The sequence below is a fragment of the Alligator sinensis genome, unplaced genomic scaffold, assembly GCF_000455745.1.
Source record: "Alligator sinensis unplaced genomic scaffold, ASM45574v1 scaffold741_1, whole genome shotgun sequence".
NCBI classification, from domain to species: domain Eukaryota; kingdom Metazoa; phylum Chordata; order Crocodylia; family Alligatoridae; genus Alligator; species Alligator sinensis.
This window is the reverse complement of record NW_005842212.1, coordinates 1622189-1642363: the sequence shown is the minus strand read 5'-3', so window position 1 is coordinate 1642363 and position 20175 is coordinate 1622189. Positions and strand designations below refer to the sequence as shown.

Below are 20175 nucleotides of genomic sequence, written 5' to 3'. Positions count from 1 at the left end.
AGCAGGAAAGTGAATTCGCTCTTGAATGAACTATACTACAAGAAGAATATCTGACTTGCCAAAGGAGATAAATTTCTAAAACCATCTTTTCTGTGTGCGTGAAGCCAGGGTGGTGAATGGGACCCTGGGGACTGGGCAGGGATGTGTGTGCAGGGTGGAGGCAGGCCTGCCCACTGTGGGCTTGGTGCTCTCTGCCCTGCTGCCTTTGCCCCAGGAACCACGTGCTGGCCGCATGTCCTTTGCCCATCCAGCGGCAGTAGAGGCAGTGAGTTCTGCCTCCTGCCGCCAAGCAGGCAGGGGACACAATGCGGCTCATGGGGCAAAGGCAGCAGGGTGGAGAGCTCCAAGCCCACGGTGGCCAACCCACCTCCACCCTCACCCCACTTGGCTCCACTCCTAGAAGCGTCCCCCACGCTTAAAAATGGAAGTGGCACCACTTGAACTAAAGCTGATTTGACGAGCCTTAATTCAAGTGCCCCCGCTGCCATTTTTAAGCACAGTGACGCTGAGCCCCTGCATGAGCCACCTGCAGCTCTATCCTGCTCCCCACCCCACCCCAGCCCTGGGGTCCCATTCACCACCCTGGCTAGGCAACACCCCCAGCCCCACACTTCTTCCCTTCCTCACGCCCCTTCCCCTCCACAGACTTACCTGTAGGGCACTGCTCTCCACACTGCCCAGCTGTGCTCCTGTAAACTGGTTATCGGATCAGTTTCAACCAATATGCCTGGTGAATAATCGGCTATCAGTATCAGCCAAGAAAATCTCTATCGGTGCACCCTTAAATACATGTACACTGATGTTGCCATAGTAGCCCAAGGAACTGACATGACACTTGAAAAAAGATACTGAGCACTGACATGGAAACTCATCACTGACTATCTCCACAAGTGGAGCTTAAAGCTGAGTATCAACGAATCAGTATCATCGCTCTTCCCCCTGGACAATAGTCCAGTCAAAAGCATGCCTACTCTGATATTCAGCAACCACATCTTTCCCTGTGAGAATACCCCGACCTACCTAGGAGTTGCATTAGACTGTTCCCTCACCTATAAACAACACATTCAGAAGGCCAGCAGTAAAGTCTCTGGACAGGTACCTGCCTTAATATGTTTAGCCAGTACCACATGGGGTGCCAGCTTCAAAGGGCTCAGAACCACTGCACTTGCAATAGTATACACCCCAGCAGAGTATTATGCTCTTGTAGGGTCCAGAAGTTGTTGCATTAAAAAGCTCAACACTACTTAACAGTGCACTGAGACTCATAACAGGCTGCACAGCTCACACAGAGATGTACTCCCTGTACTCTCAGGCATTAGACTTACTGATATAAGATAGACCCTAACATCATTACTGGCAGTAGAGGCAAGAGAGAACTTAACTGAAGACCCCAAAAGATGAAGGCTTAAGAGATTTAGAAGTCATAAACCGGGTTACTTTTACACATGCAAGCGCCACAGCGCCAGATGCTTTGAAAAGCTGCTGGCACTGCATTGCTTGCAGTTTTATAAGTAGTGAAACACACATCAGCACTGAGAAAATGGCAGTGGCACGCTTTTGAACTAATACGCATAGAAAGCATTTTAGTTCAAAAGTGCACCACCGCCATTTTCTGTGCGCTGACGCACATTTCACCACTTATACAACTGCATGCGTTGCAGAGCAGTTCACATCAGCTCGCATGCAAAGCAGACTCGATTAATCACGTCTGCTCCGAAGTAGTGGACCTCTGGCATGTTGCAGGGCAAAAAGGTATGTGTATAAATGCCTGAAGCCTGCAAGCTCCTGGAAGAGATTGGGGATGCTGAACCAAATGTATGGGCAGCAGAGTGAGATGACTGCTGGGAAAGGTAAGACCTGTTCCTACAGTGTTTTATACCAATACCAAACGAGACACCTATTGGGCACAACTGTGACAGAGAAGCATGGGTGAAGCTGAAAGGGAGATCTGAATATGGACACTTCAAAACAACACCTCGTCAGATGAACATCTTGGACAGCTTCCTGTGTGAATGCAGTGTCCAACAAGCAGCAGAGCACTTAATTGCAAACTGCAATCTTTACAAACACCCAGACAGGGCTCATGGCATCCGTCCATTGAGCAAGAATACCAGACAGTGGCTTATAGATTTGGAAGTTGATATCTGATGCCATATGAAAGAAAAAGAAAGGAGATAAAGAAATTCTCTGAAGACTGAGTACAGCTCAGATCCCCTAACTCTAAGGGCTGTTCTTTAATCTGCAAAAATCACCTCTTCAAGACAACAAATTGAATAGATGTGGAGTTCAAAAAGATTTCCCCTGAACAAAATTGTGTCATACTTTTCTTCCTCCAAGTTTTAGTATGTAAAAGCTTACATTATGCAATATCTGCATTTACAACATAGGAGAAATGTGTATACTCCTAACTGAATCTGAACATCTACATCAAACAGACCATTAAAGGTTGCAAATAAGCAGTCAAAAATTAAATTAGGAAAAGCCAGAGCCAGAACATTTAAGTTGCTGTGCAACCTTTAACACCTGCAATATAATACAGTCTTTAACTAGTCTTCCTTCTTCATCCCAGCCCACTACCACAGCTGACCCTTCCTTTTTCCTGCAGCTCATCATTCAAATCTCAGCGTTCGGACACGCTCAACCACCTCACCAACAGGTTCTCCTCCCTGGCCCAAAGTCCCCATCTCCCTGCTCACAGCTCCCTGGCTGTATTCGTACCATGTCAGATATTTAATTGGTAACGTGTAGTATGCCTTGAGCCTTGCCTGCTGAGTTACTAACAGCTCAGCAAAGTGGTGAAAAGCCCACATTAAACTAACATAACTATTACTTCCAAATATCTGCATAGGCATGTCCCCTCTGTCAGAAAAAAGGGGGAAAAATTGTTTCTAGAAGGGAACAAAGACATCATGTGCCAATTAAGAAAAACTGAAGGTTTTTTCCATCATTTTTATATCTATTTCAGCTGTTTATACAAACCCTTAGAAACTTCAAAATGAAATCTTCTTGATGATTTCTGCCCACAATCATACACGATCAAAATGTTTACCCTTGGATTTCTTGCTCAGTAGGCAAATAACTTTGGCATTCAAATAATTTAATGTATAACACACTGTTTTTCATGAATTTTGCATATAAAAGGAAGAGGCAAAATGACTTTGGCACTACCAGTCTCTAAAGATTCTCAATTGTTTCCCAAGCACTCACTCTCAAAAACAAGTTTACATTTTCATTAAAATGAATCCAGAAGAAAAAAAGGAAGGATCATAAGGTTAAATTTGCATTCCACAAAATCATTCCTGAGAAAATTTGTGAACAATAATTTCATCAGGTTTTACCACCTAACAAGCTGGAAGTCTCATTTAATTGAGTTGTCTATAAAATGAAGTACAACAAACCTGAAGAGTGTGAAGTTTCACAAATACTACTCAACAGCACATTTACTACTGAAGTGGTGATAATAAAAATGTAAAGCTTAGTCCCTTCTTTGGGACATACTTACCTTGTTGATGCTGTAACACTGCTGGATTCTGAGAAGCCCTCCACTGTGCCTAGATGTACCATATCTGGCCCTTCATCAGGTTTCTCCATGCTGTCTTCTGGAAGTTCTTCAGACTGCTCAAGCTTATCATCTTCTTCCTCTTCCTCCAAAAGATCATTTATCTATAAAAATATTAAATGTTTGGAGCACTACAAAAAAAATCTGAGCTGGAAAATGTGTGTTGTAACAAGTTCAGAACAAATAGGTTTGAGCGCAAAACAAAGAATATTTCCATTAAAAAAAAAATATATATATGCTTTAGTTGTAAACAGGTGGCCTCACAGGATCCACACCTTCAAAAATGAAATTGTAGTAAAGAAATTTAAATAAACTACTAAAAATGCTTTCAGAATACAAATTAAAAGGAAGCCCTATAAAGTAGTAAATCAAAGCGTTTAGAGTCAGGACTTAGCATCTATTTCCTGAACCTGTCAAATCTGCTGCAACACTGCATTTGCAAGTTTCCACACTTGCGAAATAGAAATGGGATAACATTCATCCATTTCACAAGGTGTTGCAAGGCTCATTCATTCATGCCTGAAAAAACACTTTGAAATCCTTTGTTGGAAGGCAAACAGAAGTCTATAAATTTTATGATTTTCATGTCCTGAGCAAATTTTTTCTACACCTGCAACAGCATAGAAGTTACAGGTTTCTGCCATGTGAAAAACTGTACAAGGTGAGAATGTTAAAGTGTGCCAATTAAGCAAAAGCATGTGCGTGATTTGCTTCATTTTCAAGACTGAAGCATATTATCCTAGTAAGTTGATTCTCTAAATTGTGAATTGGCCGAGAGCACTTTAAGGAAAAAAATCTGCTTCTGTTTGACTGGTACAGCAATCTTGCTTTTAAAAGGGGCCTGACAATACTTTCCCCAAAATACTAAATTAACGCTTTTCAACTTAATACGCAGAGGTACAACTGACAAAAAGTTAGTTGAAACAACAAAAAAAATTGTTCAATCAAATCAAACTAATGACAGTGGATGCTATTACTATGACTGATTTTAAGTTATTTTTGCCAAAAACTAACAAATGCTTCAGTAATCGACTCTCAAAAAGCCTACTCAATATATCCACATGCACATAGTAAATAAAAATGTTTCAGTAAGAAACAAGGTTTAAAGTAAGTTTCTGACAAATTATAACTTGGTAGGAAATCATGATGGGTGGATACTTTTTAAGAGATTAAGTTTTACTTGGAACTATACTGACTCTAACCATTTCTTTTTTCTTTTCATTTTTTTTTTTTTTTTTTTAATAAATCGCTCCTACCTTCTGCACACTGAAAAGAAATTACCATGTGCACATGTCCACAACTCATAAAGAGTTTTCCATTTCTACAGTACATATAATGAATGGATCATGTCTACATGACTATTTTGGGCTGTTTCTCAAGTTCACGTGCAGACGTTCAATCGGCTGCCCTATAGACCCGACAAATGCCAGTGCATGTTCTTTCCAGGGTATGCTCTGTTCAGGAAAGCCGAATAAGCGTGAGCATTAATGGAGTGAATTAAAGAAACAAGTAATAGGATGGATGAGTGAAACGATCCATTTTGGTCAATATTACTTTAGGAAAAAATCTTGTTAAAAACAGTTCTACCAGAATAGTAGTTGGTGTCTGCTTTAGCCTGGATTTGGATCTATTATTAAAAGAGATAAGTAATACTTGGAACGGTGTCGTTATAGGAGATAATGCACATGTCCACAACCCACGGGCTATATTTTATTGTGATGTTAGTTCCAATTGTGTTATAATTCCAGTTTTCCCTTCAGGAGCAGACTAGGAAACAAAAACACTCTCACCTGCTCAGTTATTGAACTTAAATCATTAGTAGATGAAAATTCTTCCTCCTCATTCTCAAAGAATTCATAGTAGTTCTCCAGAAGTCCCGCCATTATTCTGCTAACTATTTCTTGTTCTTTCAGATCCTCCACATCTGTGTAAATGCTAATAAAAGATTCCAATACCATCTTAGTTTTAAAAGTTTGAATTCACCCAATTACCCTGTGAATATTTTTATTATCAAAGATAACAGTTTGCCATTTTTTTTTCACATGTATTTCTATTCAAAATGCAAAACAAGAATGACTGCAACCAACTGCATTTGGATTACTACATAGGGAGAAGGGCCTTATAAAACTTTGATTTGGATAGTTTACACCCCAGTAGTAAAGGAACCAACACTAGGCTAATTAAAACACTTTATAAATAAGTAACAATAAGTAACAAATTGTATTCCCCCACAATACAAATGAAGTATTAATATATAAATAACTCCCCTCCAAAGTTATGTTTTATACTGTGTTAAACAGCATGCTTACACCATATAGAAGCCATCTTTTGACAAATACAGCTAGAACATAATTATGCAGTCAGTCACATACAAGTACACATACTGGTATAGCTAACTTACTGGAAGACATCTGGGCCAAAGACTGCAGCCAACGAACTTGCAGACCAAATTTCTTCATGATGCGATGCTACATTGGCTAAAAATCTACACAGAAACTTTAACAAACTGTAATTAACAGGCGGAAGCTGCTGCAAGAGGAACCGCAACTTTCTTCCAAATTCATCTTCATTATTATAATCTGTAAAATGTAATAAAATGATTTTAATATAAAAAGCTCATATGCTGCACATCTAATATTACTTGCATTTATCAACTCTTGACTAAAACAAAACCACTTCATCTCTGAAGTACAAAGAGAAGTTTCAGGTGACAAAGGAGGTCTCAAGATTTTAATTTTATTAGTTCAGCCATGGAAAAATGAAGAGGGGGGGGGAAAAAAATCTATCAATCACAAGTCTGGAGGAACTTGTAAAACTATGATCCTTATTAGCAACTGACATCTTCCCATTGGTTGCTACGCCCATCTGCCCTGTTTCAGTTTCCAGATCCATTCTCCCCTTTCTGCACTTGCTGAAACAGGATGACTTTCATATTTTCCTGTACAACTGTTCTTCACCAATGATGCCAAAGGCTAAACCAGCCATACAGTTGTGTGGTGCTGTCAGCTGACTTTGCCTTGCTGCAAAATGGATTTCTGCAAAGTATGTATAATCTATACCAACAGTTTCTCTTCTGCTGAGTAAGGCACTCTACCTATCAAGTCCAACTACCAGCTTCTCAAGTATTTCTCCACAAATCCCTAAAAACAGCTGCACACCTCCATAGCACAAGAGCTAGCCTTTCTTCAGTTGTGCTCCTCATACTTGAAAATATTTGTGGAGGATTTGAATCAGATATAAGAGAATATAACTTTCAAAAGCCACAATGAACTCTAGCAACTTATTAAATTATCAGTATTCCAGACATACAGGTTGGAAGGGATTCCACATTCATGCTTCTCAAGGAAGCCCCATTTACAGACAGGAAATGTCAAAAAGAACAGGAATAAAAAGGGAGATAACTTCAATCAGGTCTCCCTTGCCTCTCTGACAGAGAAAGACACTACCTTCCTTGCCATGACCTCTTGAAGGTTTTGCTATCCTAGCTAGGGAAAAAGAGAATATCTAGAAATTGATAAATACCATGTAACAAGGCAAAAGAGAGGGGGGAACGTTGGCCCCGAAAGTCAAATAAGTAGAGGCAGAAAGCACTACTGTGTGAAGACACAGGTACAGTAATGCCAACCAGCAGCCCTGAAAGGTTTTTCTGTTTGGTTCAAAGTTTGCATAGCTACAACATTTGAATCCATATGCAACAGGATATAGAGGAACAAGTCATCTCACTGTTGCATTAATACACAGAAAGCTCAATAAAGTGCTAATACAATCTTTTACTATACAATCAGCATCACACTAGATAAGTGGGGGGGGAGAACAAGCCAAAAAAATTCAAACGCTTCCTCCCCCCCAAAAAATCAATCTTTGCCCTTAAAAAGAGACAGACAGACAAAACAACACTTCTGCCTGTCTTTACCAGTTTGTCTTAAGTCTAGATTCTAAAAACAGAGACCTAAAGTAAGAAAGTACTTATCTGTAAATGAAGTCCTTTGAATGTAGTCCATGGATACACACTTCTGGGACACAAGGCCTATGGCACCAGGGTCAAATTCACACTTCAATTAGTAAAATCACTTGCCTTCGAGGAACCACCATTAGGCCTGCACAGAACGAGCCTTGAAGGGTATATATGCCACACCTTGTCATATAACTGCAAGCTGTGCAACTAAAATATAGCTGTGTAAACTAAAGCCTAAGCTGCACAGAGAACCAGCGGAAGAGGAACAATGCTACAGAAAAAATGTGCATCTAAAAACACTAGCACTTGCCAATAATATCCTTCTCCTAAACTGGAACTGATCTGCATTCCTGGAAACCAAGATAACATGGCTCCATTAAATTAAGCATAAAAAAATTGTCACAAGCCATAGACCCAAAGAGGAGGAAATCACCCTAGTTAAATGCTATGTTTTAGTAAGGAAAACGTAATATGCACATTAAAAGCTTTGTGAAACTGCTCGACTTCTCTTTTTAAAAATAGAAGTTACATGTTCTTACGAGTGTATATAAGAATACAATAAATCAAGTACAAAAATCCTGTGCCAACACACACACACACACACGCAAATTATGAAGGACATGGGAAACAGAGAAGGATAAGACATATAGGGATGGTAATTATGCCTTTTGAAAAATCAACCGTTTTCCAACACAACTTGGGTAACAAATCTTTCCACAATCATCTGTTCCAAAAGGAAAAAGCAGAGATCCGCACTGCAGTTTTGCATGTTGCATGATAAATTCATCGTTATGACAGCATAATCAAGTACATTTACAAACTTGGGGGCATAACTGTGAGAAACTAAGGCTCTCCTTATCCTCATGATTCTTTCCCTTTAAGCACCTAAATGTTATGAAGCATTTTTTGCAAGCAAAAAAAAATAAGAACTTGATCTCCAATTCTTCCAGAATATTTGATTCACAGTTAGCTAGCTAGATCTCTTGAACTCAGAAACAATGAGTCAAAGCAGTGGCCATATTACATATCAAATAAAATGTCTATTAATGTACTGGTCTATTTCTAAATTTGGGATGTTTTTTCAAATATTTGTACACAAAGTCTCATCTTTTAGACAACCAAAGTTATCCTAAGTCACTAGTTACCACCCAAGGCAAATTAGCATTGTGCATAAAATCAGCTGGTCCTCAGCTGCTATTCAACAGCCTCTCCATGTTTAAAGTTTCACTGAAAGTGCAGGGTGGAGACAAGGAAATTGAACCACCTTTCTAGACCTCCCTCAAAAGACAGGCCCCTCCAAGTCAGCTGTTGAGGTTTTACAGTAGAGCAACATGGGAAAGCTTGCACTAACCCACTTTGGTCATGATAAAAACTGACTACAGCCTTCACAGCCATAACCACTAACTCTGAAAAATATTCTTGTCACAGCAAACTTAACTGGACAGAAGCAAAAAACCGCAAATACTATAAAAGAATGACTAAGGGACACAGTGAGAAACAAATTTCATGCTCCAGTTGATGCCACTGAGAACTAAAGAAATTACCAGTTATGTTACAAGGTGTGGTACATTGATGTCTACATACCCTTTGAGGAACGCACAATGCGTTACTAACGGTAGTGCTGCAAGACAAAAGTTTTTACTAGTCAAGTTATGAATTAACTCCAACACTACACAACACAGCAGAGGCCAAAAGACCCAGGAGAGTGGATACATATAGACAAAATTTGTGAATTAACTGGCATGTCAACATAGGGTGGAAGTCTGAACAGAAGGGGTTCTACAGTAGACAGGAATAAAAAAAAACCCAAAAAAACAGCAGCAACAGGCTGACCACAACTTCCTATGGGAATGAGGTATAACTGAAAAATATGCTAGAAAGGCATAACAAAAGTCACACTTGAAGAGGGTCTGCTTTAGGTCCTCTTTTCTGTTGCCACTGAAACCCTGCAATATTCCTGAGCCACGAACAGATGGACCATGTGCAACTGGTGGGAAGGACAGTGCAGAGAAAAAAGGGATGTCCATAACAATTCTCAGTTCATCATCACTGAGTAGGAAATTAGAATACTCAAGGTTGGATCCAGTGGCTCTGTCCACTGCCCCAAAATCCATTTACAGAATCAGAGAGCATGAAATAAGGTTAATGTGGAAATATCCTGAACAGAGCCTAGCTATTTTGAATCTTGTACAAGGAAGGGCAAACTACATTCAAAACAAATGTCTCATGATGACCACATGGTTACATGGAACACCAAAGAAATCCTGAGTCACTTAAACTTCTTTAATTAGTGGGGTCTTAAAACCAGTTGTTGTCACTTAACCCCCATGCAAAATAGTTCCCATTACCTTGAGAAAGTTGCATCAAGTGTATATGCAAGCTGCCTGGGATAACCGGTTCTGGAAGTTCTTGAAGAAAAAATCTAAGAAGGCTAATAGCTGAGGGTACATCTGCTTCTTTAACCAGGTCCACATCTTCTCCATTATCGTATCTTTGCCGAAGCCACTCCACTGTTTCAGCATTCCCATTGACTTGAAAAAGTCCTTCTTGTTCCAGACCTCCTAAGTTAATAGCAAGTTTCAAAAATAAAATCTTATCTGAAATGTCATTTATCCATTTTTTTAATGAAATATTGCAGATAGCTGGAGACTCAGCACTTTTACCAGGCAACTACAAAGCAAGAAATTCACATCTCTGAAATTTGCCCCCCCCCTCCAATCAAAGCATCCAATTTATAAACCCAATAGCCAAGTAAACATTCTTCAGCCTCAAAATACACAATTTCCCCCAAAGTACTGTGGCTGGCTGGCTATCCTCTCTAAATCCTATGAATTCAATCAAGTGAAGAACAGAAGTGCAACACATACAAGGCAGAAGATGGGGTAGGTGGCACCTTAAGACTAACTGGTTCTGACGCACAAGATTTCATAGGCATCACCCTACACTGGCAAGTGCTATGATTGGATCAGCAGAAAGATAAGATTTTTGGCCCATGAAATCCCAATAGTTGCTCAAAGAAATAATAGAAATAGGATTTTGTTATACTGCTTGAAACCAATTGGGACAAAACATCTCACTTACAACACAACACAGAAATACATACCATGTTCCTCAATATAGTCCACCACGTGGCGGACTATGAACGGAACCTCATTGTCTGGTTGCCCTTCCTGCTGCAGCTCATCAAGTGGAATTCCAAATATTTTGTTAGCAAGAACAGAGTTGCAGTTACTCAAGGAAGGGGAGGAACTCTTCCTCATATCTTTTTGCAGCCAAAAATCAAAGCTGTCTCTTCTGTCAAATGAACAGAATTAAAACTAAGACAACGGTTAAAGTGCACACAACTCAGAAAATGAGATACCCTGCTTTCCACATACGCATGTTCATTAGCATTTAAATATTTTCCAACCTCTGACAGGTCATGAGAGCACCGTTTTTCCGTGGAATTATTGATCTAAATTCATCAAAACTATGTGAACAGTGGAAATTATTATTCCACATACAATGTCAAAGTAGCAGAAGCAAAGTAGATTTGCAGCTTATATATTAACTAAATCAGAACTGCACAGCATAAGCTTTTGTAAGCAGTAGGTACACTTCATTAGATGCTGTGTAGTGGCAAAGGAGTATTCAGGAAAAGGTTAATTACTGCTTCAACTGACGTGTTGGAGTAACATTTTTTCTACTTGATTTCTGATATTAGTAGGACTTAAAAAACCCAGCTCAGGAGGATTTTCTGTGATTAGAGTGCAAATCTAAGTACCAAGCTGCCAAGCATAGTTTTGTTCTGACAACTTATCTATTCAAGATGAAGCTGCATGAAAAACTGTCTGGTGTTGTACAACTCCAAGGCCACCAGAATTTTGAGCAGCTCTGGGACTCTGCAACCAAAACTGTGGTTTTGAAAAAGACTTTTCAGTTTTCAAGCCAGTGTCTAAGTAACCATAGAATGCCCATCAACTTCAAACTCTTTGTACTGAAATGTTCTTTCCCATAATAATGACCTGAGTCTCCAAGACTGACTAATGACCTTATGCTAGCAATCCAGGAACTGCCTGTAGATCTTTCCTTAATTTATAGCACAGCTGTTTGAGAATATTTGCAAGGCAATATACTTCATACTATGGAAAAGAGAAATACCTCATCAGCAAGCAGTTGCTGATTCAGTTTATTAGTAAAATCACAGATCAATACTGGCATCTCAAAAATATACTAAAGATTACTGGGGAAAGATTCAAAATAGGTACGTATTATTAGGCTGACAATGCTAAAGCAAAATTATGATATAACAGAAGAAGCTGCCCTCTTTTGAGCAAATACTAGTGAAAGGAAAACAGTGCCCCTATAGAGAGTAGCATGCCCATTTATGTGCATGTTTTAAATACTGTAGGAATCATTTTTTTTTAAACAATTAATCAAAATATGACTTGCAAGTGATAAAATTAATCCTCTCTTTAATCCTCCAGTCTCTGCCTAACTGTCAAGTTATTGCCTGCAAGATCAGGCAGACTGGAATCGAGCCACATCATTTTTCAAAAAACAAAACCAATCGAGTCATTTAAGGGACATACCTCAGAGGACTTAAACACCCACGTTTAAAAAAGGTTTTCTGCGCCAGCTGCCCTCACTGACCAAGCATTTTTTTGTCATTTATGGTTGTTTAAGATTATGGCAGAAGATCAGCCTGTAGTTCCTCATTGAAGAAGAGCAGAACTCGATCAGTACTTCAGCAGTTAATCTAAAATAGAGGAAACATTGTAAGATGTTAATGCTTTAAACATTTACATTTAAGGAATTAAATGACAAATCTACTTATAAGAGATTTTAAAGGGCTCTCAGTCCTGTTTTACTTGGATTTGTCTTGGTACATTAAACATCAGAGCACAGCGACGCCACCAGCTTGGTTCATGTAGTAATATAGACAGGCATGAACCGCTTGCTCGCACAACTGTTGTTCTGACCTTAAATCATGTGTCATATTAATCTTCATCATTGCCAGACATCAAGAACAAAAGCTAACCCATTTTTAATCACACTAACATACAAATACATGCTAATGCCACAAGCTAATTCATGCATCACGTTAAACTTTTTTTTTAAAGGATCCCAGATATTTGAAATGTCCTTTAGTTAAAGCTATGCCTTGCCTAGATGAAGAAACTGATTTCTAGAACCGTTCTAGAAAGACTATTCTAAAATAATTTCCCATGTGGACACTTCTGGAATAAACCATTCCATTTATTGACCAGAGTAAATAGAGCCTGGCATAATGGAGTTAGGGTACAATCATAATACAATTAAAACAGCCAAAGACATAACAGACATGATGAACATTTCAGAGAGCCAAAATGACAGTTTATCAGATATATACTGAAAGACTAAAGGCAAAAGTAAATATAAAAAATAGGAGGTACATGGCAGAGGCTCCCCAGGTATGAGGGCAGTACCCTTATTAGGGCATCAAGCTGACCCTGCAAGCAGCTTGGAAATGAGAGGTTTTGTACTATAGTTAGGAAATCCATCTTTCATATCAATGTCTGGCTAGAATGCCAGACACATTAGGTCCCAGATTCCTCCTGTTTCAAGAAGAGGAACAGTATTTCCTGTTCTTCCTTCTCCCATGGCTCCCACCCCTCCCTTCCCACCTTCTACAAAAATTCTGAGCTGTTCAGATGATGAAAGTCTTCTTCCTCATTCAGCTTACCTAAGTAACTTGATTTTGACTTGACTCTTAATAGCAAAACCAACAAGCTGTTAATTTTATTCTGCTCCTGTTTGGCAAAGCTATGAGAAGCAGCAGAGTCACTGGACCCACCTGCAACTTGAGGAAGTTAAGTATCTATTTAAAATCAGTAGGTTGTTTTCTAAATTAGAGAAGAAAAGGGAATGTTTTTTAATAGGGGTGCACCAACACAGAATTTTTGAGCCAATACCAATGGCCGATTTTTAACAAGCCATATCAGCTGATACCAATCCAATTCCGATATGTAGCTGGGCAGTGTGGAAAGCAGCTGGGTTCAGCTGGTAAGTCTGTTATGGGGAAAGGGGGGTGGAAAAGAACGGGGGAGGGGGGGCAGATCAAGGCCCCGACAGTGAGGGAGGGAGGGAGGAAGTGGGGCTGGGGCAGAGGCAAGCGCTGCACAGCCGGGGCGGGGCGGAGCGCAGCAGAGCCCGCAGAGGCAGCCTGCCTTCGCCCCACACAGATCCAGGGGCACACGCCCCCACGACCTCCCAGGGTGCACCTAGCTGCGGGAAGCACCCTCCCCCTCCCACCATGAACAAGCCGCTCCTGGCTCCATTCTGTCCTGGCTGGGCAGCGCCTGCCTCTGCCCCACTCCTCCCTCACCGCAGGGGCCTCGAGCTGTACACCCCCGCTTCCCTTACCAGCCAGACCTGGTTGCTCTCCACGCTGCGCTTCTGGCCGCTTCCATGCTGCACTGCAGCTGTGCACATGCACAGGCATTTATCAGGGCATTATCAGCCACATCATCCAAAAAAAAGCCGATTCAGTTGATTTTCCTTATATTGGTGTCGATCCGATATGGGACCAATGTATTGGTCCACCTTGAGTTTTCAATAACAGGTTAGCTCTGCCAAAACAATAGTTTCAATAGTTTCACCAGGGAAAATAGGCCTACTCATTACTAATCAGTATGTTTTGGGGATGTTCGTTGTAGCTGTGTTGGCCCAAGGACATAGGCAGACAAGGTTCTTTGGGTAAATGCGGCATCTTTTATTAAGCCAACTAAACAGTTGAAAAAAAATCATCCTTTGCACCAGCAGACTCTGCCCATGCCTAAAGAAGGGTGTTTGTGCCCAAAAGTTTGCGAAGGACAATATCTCCAACTATTTAATTGGTCTAATAAAAGATGCTACATTTACCAAAAAACCTTGTCCTTGTCTTACTAATCAGTAAGTATCTGAAGACAAACAGGCAGCACTAGATGAAAGGTGCATATATCTGTGAACTCCAACTCAAAGTTCGGCTATGCTTTTTCACACAAGGAACAGACAAAACGACCCTTTACCAAGTGCACACTTTATCTTTATTTTAATTACAAAACATCCAAACGTGGGGGAAATGGAAGCAGAACTGGTGCTCCAAGTTAGTAAAGAGAATCCTCTTTCCTAGATGCTTGGCTGGGGCACCTTGTTCACGGTCAATGTGACTGAGATTTAGGGTCAGGGAGGAATTATCCCCCAAGTACAGATTGGTGTCTCCTTCAGCATCCTAGATAACCTGCCAGGATCATCTGCGCAGGTGTCACCTAATGAATTCCCTGTAAGGCTTTCTGCAGAGATCCTGGACAGTATTAACACTTCAGTTACACCTGTTCTCTGTCTGCGCTAGACAACGGTTTGAACTCCTCAAATGACTAAATGCTTTAGTTTAACTCAGCCTATTGGATTCAGTACAGCTGTACCTAGGGAAAGCTTAGTAGTCTGCAATGCACAGGAAGCTGGGCTAGAGAATTTAAGGGTCCTTTCTGGACATTAAGGGAAACTACGTTGCAGGTCTGAATGTTTATTATTTGTTTTTCATATTAAGTATATAGATTCCTATAAAAAAAAGTTTCAATCAGAGAATTAAAGAAACAGTATCTGTCCCAAAGCCATAAGGGAATAACATGGTCTGATGAGTATTTGCACCTGTATTTTCACTTTTTAAGCTTTTAGCAAATGCAAAACAATCCCTTTAATGTAGGATGCTTACCCTGAAAAGAAATAACCACATTCAACTGAAGCTAAATTCTGTGTAACAGTTGTGTTTAATAGGCACAATGAGAATATTTTTAAAAGCTAAATTATGATTTTCCCCAACCATAAAAATATCCACTTAAAAAAAACCCTTAAAACCTGAAAAACCCAGTGAAAGGGGTCACAAAAATTATACAAAACAAAACACATAATATGCAATTCCATTTATCTGAACATTCATTCCTCAAAACACAAGCACACATTGTCCAAAATAAAAGAGCCTGCAATTCTGTAAAAGCAGAATAATCATCTCTCCAGTCTATTAAATACAGGCCTATAGTTTTGTTGTTTGTGCCCTTAGAGCCAGACATACTTTCGCCCACTTTTTTACTTTTCCAGAACCCAGCTCATTAAAGTTTAAGCCTAACCAACCTGTATGCTAAATCCTACTATGATTTCATGCTAGACTTCATACACCCAACTCTCATAACTTAGTTTTACAGCTTTCCATTTTATACAGCTAAACCCTTAACAACCTTCTAATACTAGAAAAGAAACTCAGCCCCTTAATTTTAAGACACTAACAAAGAAAGGGAATTTAGGATGCTCTCTATCCAAACTGCTAAAACTCTTGTCCATGTGCTTGTCATTTCACATCTCACATTACTGCAACATCCATTTCAGACCTTGACAAATGGGGACACTCTTGCCCCATGCTGCAAAAGTCAGTGTCTTTGGCTGTCACTATGACCACATCACCTGCTTTTATATCCTCAGGGCTCTCCCCTGTGCATCACAAACATGACTGCTCAATATCACTTCCACAGCCTAACTTCATCCCATCTATCTCCTCCTATACATGATCAAAATGCCAATTCCCATTCCTAATTAGCCCATGATGCCAGGTTCCACCACCCACTCACCGAGTTTTAAAAATAAGCACCTTTATGCTTTCTTCCATGCATTTCCCTATAAATATCTGCAAAACTACTGAATTAACCCCCTTCAAATCTTCCCTTAAAACTTGCGCTGTGAAGTCTATAGAAACGCAACAGCATCCAGTTTTGCTGGGGTGCTTTGTTGGACAAGCGACCACAAGGCTTCCGACAGTCATGGAAGAATTTTCTAATTTGTCATAGCATGCTTCTCTCTCAAATACTTAACTGAAAAGAGCCACCAGGAGCAATCATTTCTTAAAACTGCGTATTTTGAGATACAGTAAAAGGAAATATTAACGTAAAACAGAGCTGCAAGAATCTTATCAAATTTATACTCACATGGGATGTTTATTAAAATGCTGCTATTTTTGGGAACCAGAGACAAAACATAAGTTGCTCCTGAATAAAGCTGCTGCAAGGCCTAGGACAGGACTTGCATTTGAAAACAACCCTTCCAAATAGATCCAGGTTCTACTCTTACACTTCAGCCAGACTGTTTTATCCAATTAAACATTGGGAAGTCAAAAAATAGCCAAATCTGCTTGAGATGAGCACAAATCTCTTCTGCATTGCTATTTAGCAACTCCTGACAAAGTTAGTTTTACTTAGGAATTATGGTTTTCATTACTCCCTCCATTCGGTTTCTCACTTCCTACCACTTTAAAGTAAACTTACCTAAAGGTGGAGAATAAATTAAAAAACTGGTATCTACTAACTTTTAACTGCTGTCATGTTTACTCAAGTTAAAAAAAAAAAAAATCATAAATCAGCACCTGCTATTTTCTACAAAGTCTAAAAGTGAAGATGAGCCATCCAGTTTTACAGAGCCATGCTATCAGATGCTGCCCATCTTCCAGAGTATTGTAGCAAATCAAGACCATGAATAGCTCACATGCCATAGGCACTGCATCTCTTCAACATGAGGGTGATGGATGATCAGAGCCAACAGCTGTCTAGAGAACTGTATTTCCTATTACATAATCAGTCCAATTGGGCATAAGAATCTTGCTACTCTCATTTCTTTTCCAAACTTTTTAGAAAATTATTCATTCAAAACTGGAATTAGAGCACAAAGTTCCTAGCATGGAAAATTGTAAAGCACATATGAAAATCCCAAATGCAAAACATCCATATCCCATAAATACATCAATCAGACCAGCTTTCTCTCCATGTAGGTTGTGTTATTTAGACTCTTCAACCTAAATTTAAGTTTTAAAAGCACTGTCACCCTTGCAATTGCACAAAATTATCTAACGAACAGAGAATAAACCAAGGTAGTCTTCAGACTGTTGACAGAGTCAATGACCCACACAAACCACCCCCCTGCCTTCCAAACAGGGACTAACAGTAAGGGCTAATAATACTTCAAAATACCTGTATTTTGTTTGTGATCTTTTTTCCCCAGTAGTGTAAGGAAATTGGAAGCTGAATGAAGGAAAGAAGGAAGAAAGGAGAACAGTGAATCCAATGGGAAAAAAGAGTTGCATTATTAAAAATTACATTTTTCCCAGGAAGTGATTACCAAAGAGTAATAAAACAACAAAACAGGTTGCTATTATGCAGATTTTTTTATTTTGCCAACTTTCCCCTAAAATGGGAAAGCCAGTGTAGATCAAGGGTAGACAAGATTCCCAAATTTCACCCCATCCAACAAACCATATTTAAAATAAAATACATCCCTCTTCTCAGAATGCAAAAGGAGAAATATTTCAACATGACAATAGTTATAAACTGACAGTTGCATTTTACTGAGAAAAGCTTGAATTCTTTCTTCCCATTGCCAGTTCTAGAAAAATATCTTAAATACAGGGAGAATGTTCCATAGATCATCCAGAAGTTCCTATCAAATTCTATAAATCTTAATTACTCATAATGAAGGGTTCTAGAATAAAGGGTAATGATAGGATGAATATTGCTGTATTCGGCCTAAAACTAGTAAAGAGAGAGATAGTTAGCCATGTGAGTCTGAAGTCAGTCAGAAGGCAGGGTAGATATTCACTTAGTCTGTAAAAGTGCGTACATCGCATGCAATATCATATGGACTTCAATATGTAGACTTGTTAGGGTGAAAAAGTGGGTTTCATTTTGCATTTTAAAATGTCACATCTCTTATCTAAGACAACCATTAATACTGTATTCCTTTTTGAGGCAAACAAGTACTTCACAAGGTCTTCTATGGAAACAGCATCACAAGTCTTGCTTTTGTAATCTTAATGGCATTTGCTTATCTTGGCAACCAACAAATATTCTACACCCACAAATGAAATGCTGCTGAAGCAAAGCACAGAACAAACTATCAGTATCTAGGAGATTTTTACAGCACTGTAACCCTGGTTTTGGTTTTTTTTTTTTTATCATACTGGCCAATTTATAAATGAGGTGACAACTTAAAAAACAGAGCAGTCTCACCGCTCTACTACTTTCACAGCAAATACACCGAATGAAGAGGCAGCAGCTAGAAAAAAAAAAAGCCAGAAACAAATGGCAAATGAAACAAAAGAGTTTGAGGGATTTAAGTGAAATCTATGAGAAAAAAGTAATCCTGAGTTCAAGCAGATGGGAATAAAAGACCGCAATTTTACTCTGTTTTTAAGCAGCCTCTCATACTTAGGTATTATCTCCTAACCCCAACAACAGCATGTGCTCTTACACACCATACAAGTAAAACCCAGATATGAAAGAGTGGGAAGTAAAGTTTCCCAAGCCATCTGACAACCCCCAAAAGCAGTACACTTTAAATTCAAGTTTTTATTTTTGCTGACTTAATTCAGTTCCTTCCGAACAAGTCATATTCTTCAATGCTCAAACTAATGACTAAATAGAAAACAGTAGAGGTTCACCAATACATCACTCGGATATCGGATCGGCACCAAAGAAAACTTGCTGCATTGGAAAAATCGGCCAATGGGGCTGACAATTTGGCCGATAAATGCCCCATGCGCGAGCGCAGCTGCAGCGCAGCACACAGGCAGTGAGAAGCACAGCCCAGCAGCTTGAAACCCCCTTCCCAGCACCGCCGCTGCCCGTGCCCGTCCCAAGCACAGCTCTAGCCCAATCCCCCTCCCCCACACACCAGGAACAGCCCAGCACAGCCCCACATGTCCCCTCCCGTGCCCTCCCAGGATGCACACAGGCAGGAGCCACCCCACACCCTGCACCCCTCAGAAAAGCCGTGGTTCCGTCCCATGTCCCACCCCAGCTGGGCAGCGTCTGCCCCACTCCTCCCTCACTGCAGGGGCCTTGATCTGCCTCCCACATGCCCCTTCCCTCCCCCCTCCCCTTCCACCACAACAGACTTACCAGCTGCACACAACTCTTCAAGCTGCTGGGCTGTGTATCAGAAATCGGATCAGTATCAGATGATATGCCTCCTTAAAAATCGGCTATGGGCATCACCCCCCAAAATCTCTATCGGTGCACTCCTACAAAACAGCTAGAATTAAAAAAGGTGCATAATGTTAGAGTGCATAAAAATATTTCAATTTTCTCAACTGTAGAATGAAGGACAGCAAGTTATATTTACTTATGGGACTGTAACAGTTTACACACAGTATTTCCTATGGACAATTTAACAATGCGGGTGAATGCAACACACAATACACTTAAGCATGAATACAAATTATCTATGTTTTGAAAACCCAAAATACAGATTTTATATAAATATTTTATAAGAAACTAAACTTGCTTAAAATTAAATTGGAAATTATTAAATATTTAAGGCTCAAACTTAAAATCATTAAAGATACACCATCTTTGATTCCCCTACATCTCAAGTTTTAACAAGTTAAAGGGGTGCTCCTTTTTTGTTATGTACCTCTAACACTGGGCTGTCCAACTCTCAGGCAGCCAGGGGCTTCACAATGCAGGGGGCAGACAGGCACTCCCCAGGTCTCTTGCATCACACAGGCTCTCCACCACCCCTCCACCCATGCACAGCCCAGCTCTGAGTCTCCCAACCACAATCACCATCTAAATAGCTTCCCCTTCCCTGTCCAGCACAGACAGCCTGGCTCATCCCTGCTGCA

The 20175-nt window shown here is 40.0% G+C and overlaps 1 protein-coding gene across 9 annotated transcripts in view; it reads right to left on the bottom strand.

The window, feature by feature from the left end:
- FAM13B (family with sequence similarity 13 member B) overlaps positions 1-20175 on the bottom strand; it is a 64996-nt gene that overhangs the window by 38149 nt on the left and 6672 nt on the right. For 4 of the 9 annotated variants that reach the window (XM_006026856.3, XM_006026858.3, XM_014521390.2 and 1 more), the window contains exons 1-8: positions 19451-19510; positions 17525-17575; positions 12086-12252; positions 10618-10808; positions 9863-10075; positions 5961-6138; positions 5350-5494; positions 3503-3663 (exon numbers count right to left, since the gene is read on the bottom strand). In XM_006026856.3, the coding sequence (XP_006026918.1) occupies positions 3503-3663; positions 5350-5494; positions 5961-6138; positions 9863-10075; positions 10618-10774 (854 nt within the window). In that variant the 5' untranslated portion in view covers positions 10775-10808; positions 12086-12252; positions 17525-17575; positions 19451-19510. Of the gene's footprint in view, positions 1-3502; positions 3664-5349; positions 5495-5960; positions 6148-7529; positions 9136-9862; positions 10076-10617; positions 10809-12085; positions 12253-13898; positions 14105-17524; positions 17576-19450; positions 19512-20175 lie in introns of those variants that run through there. The other 5 variants (XM_025207853.1, XM_025207852.1, XM_014521389.2 and 2 more) reach the window with 5 other exon arrangements.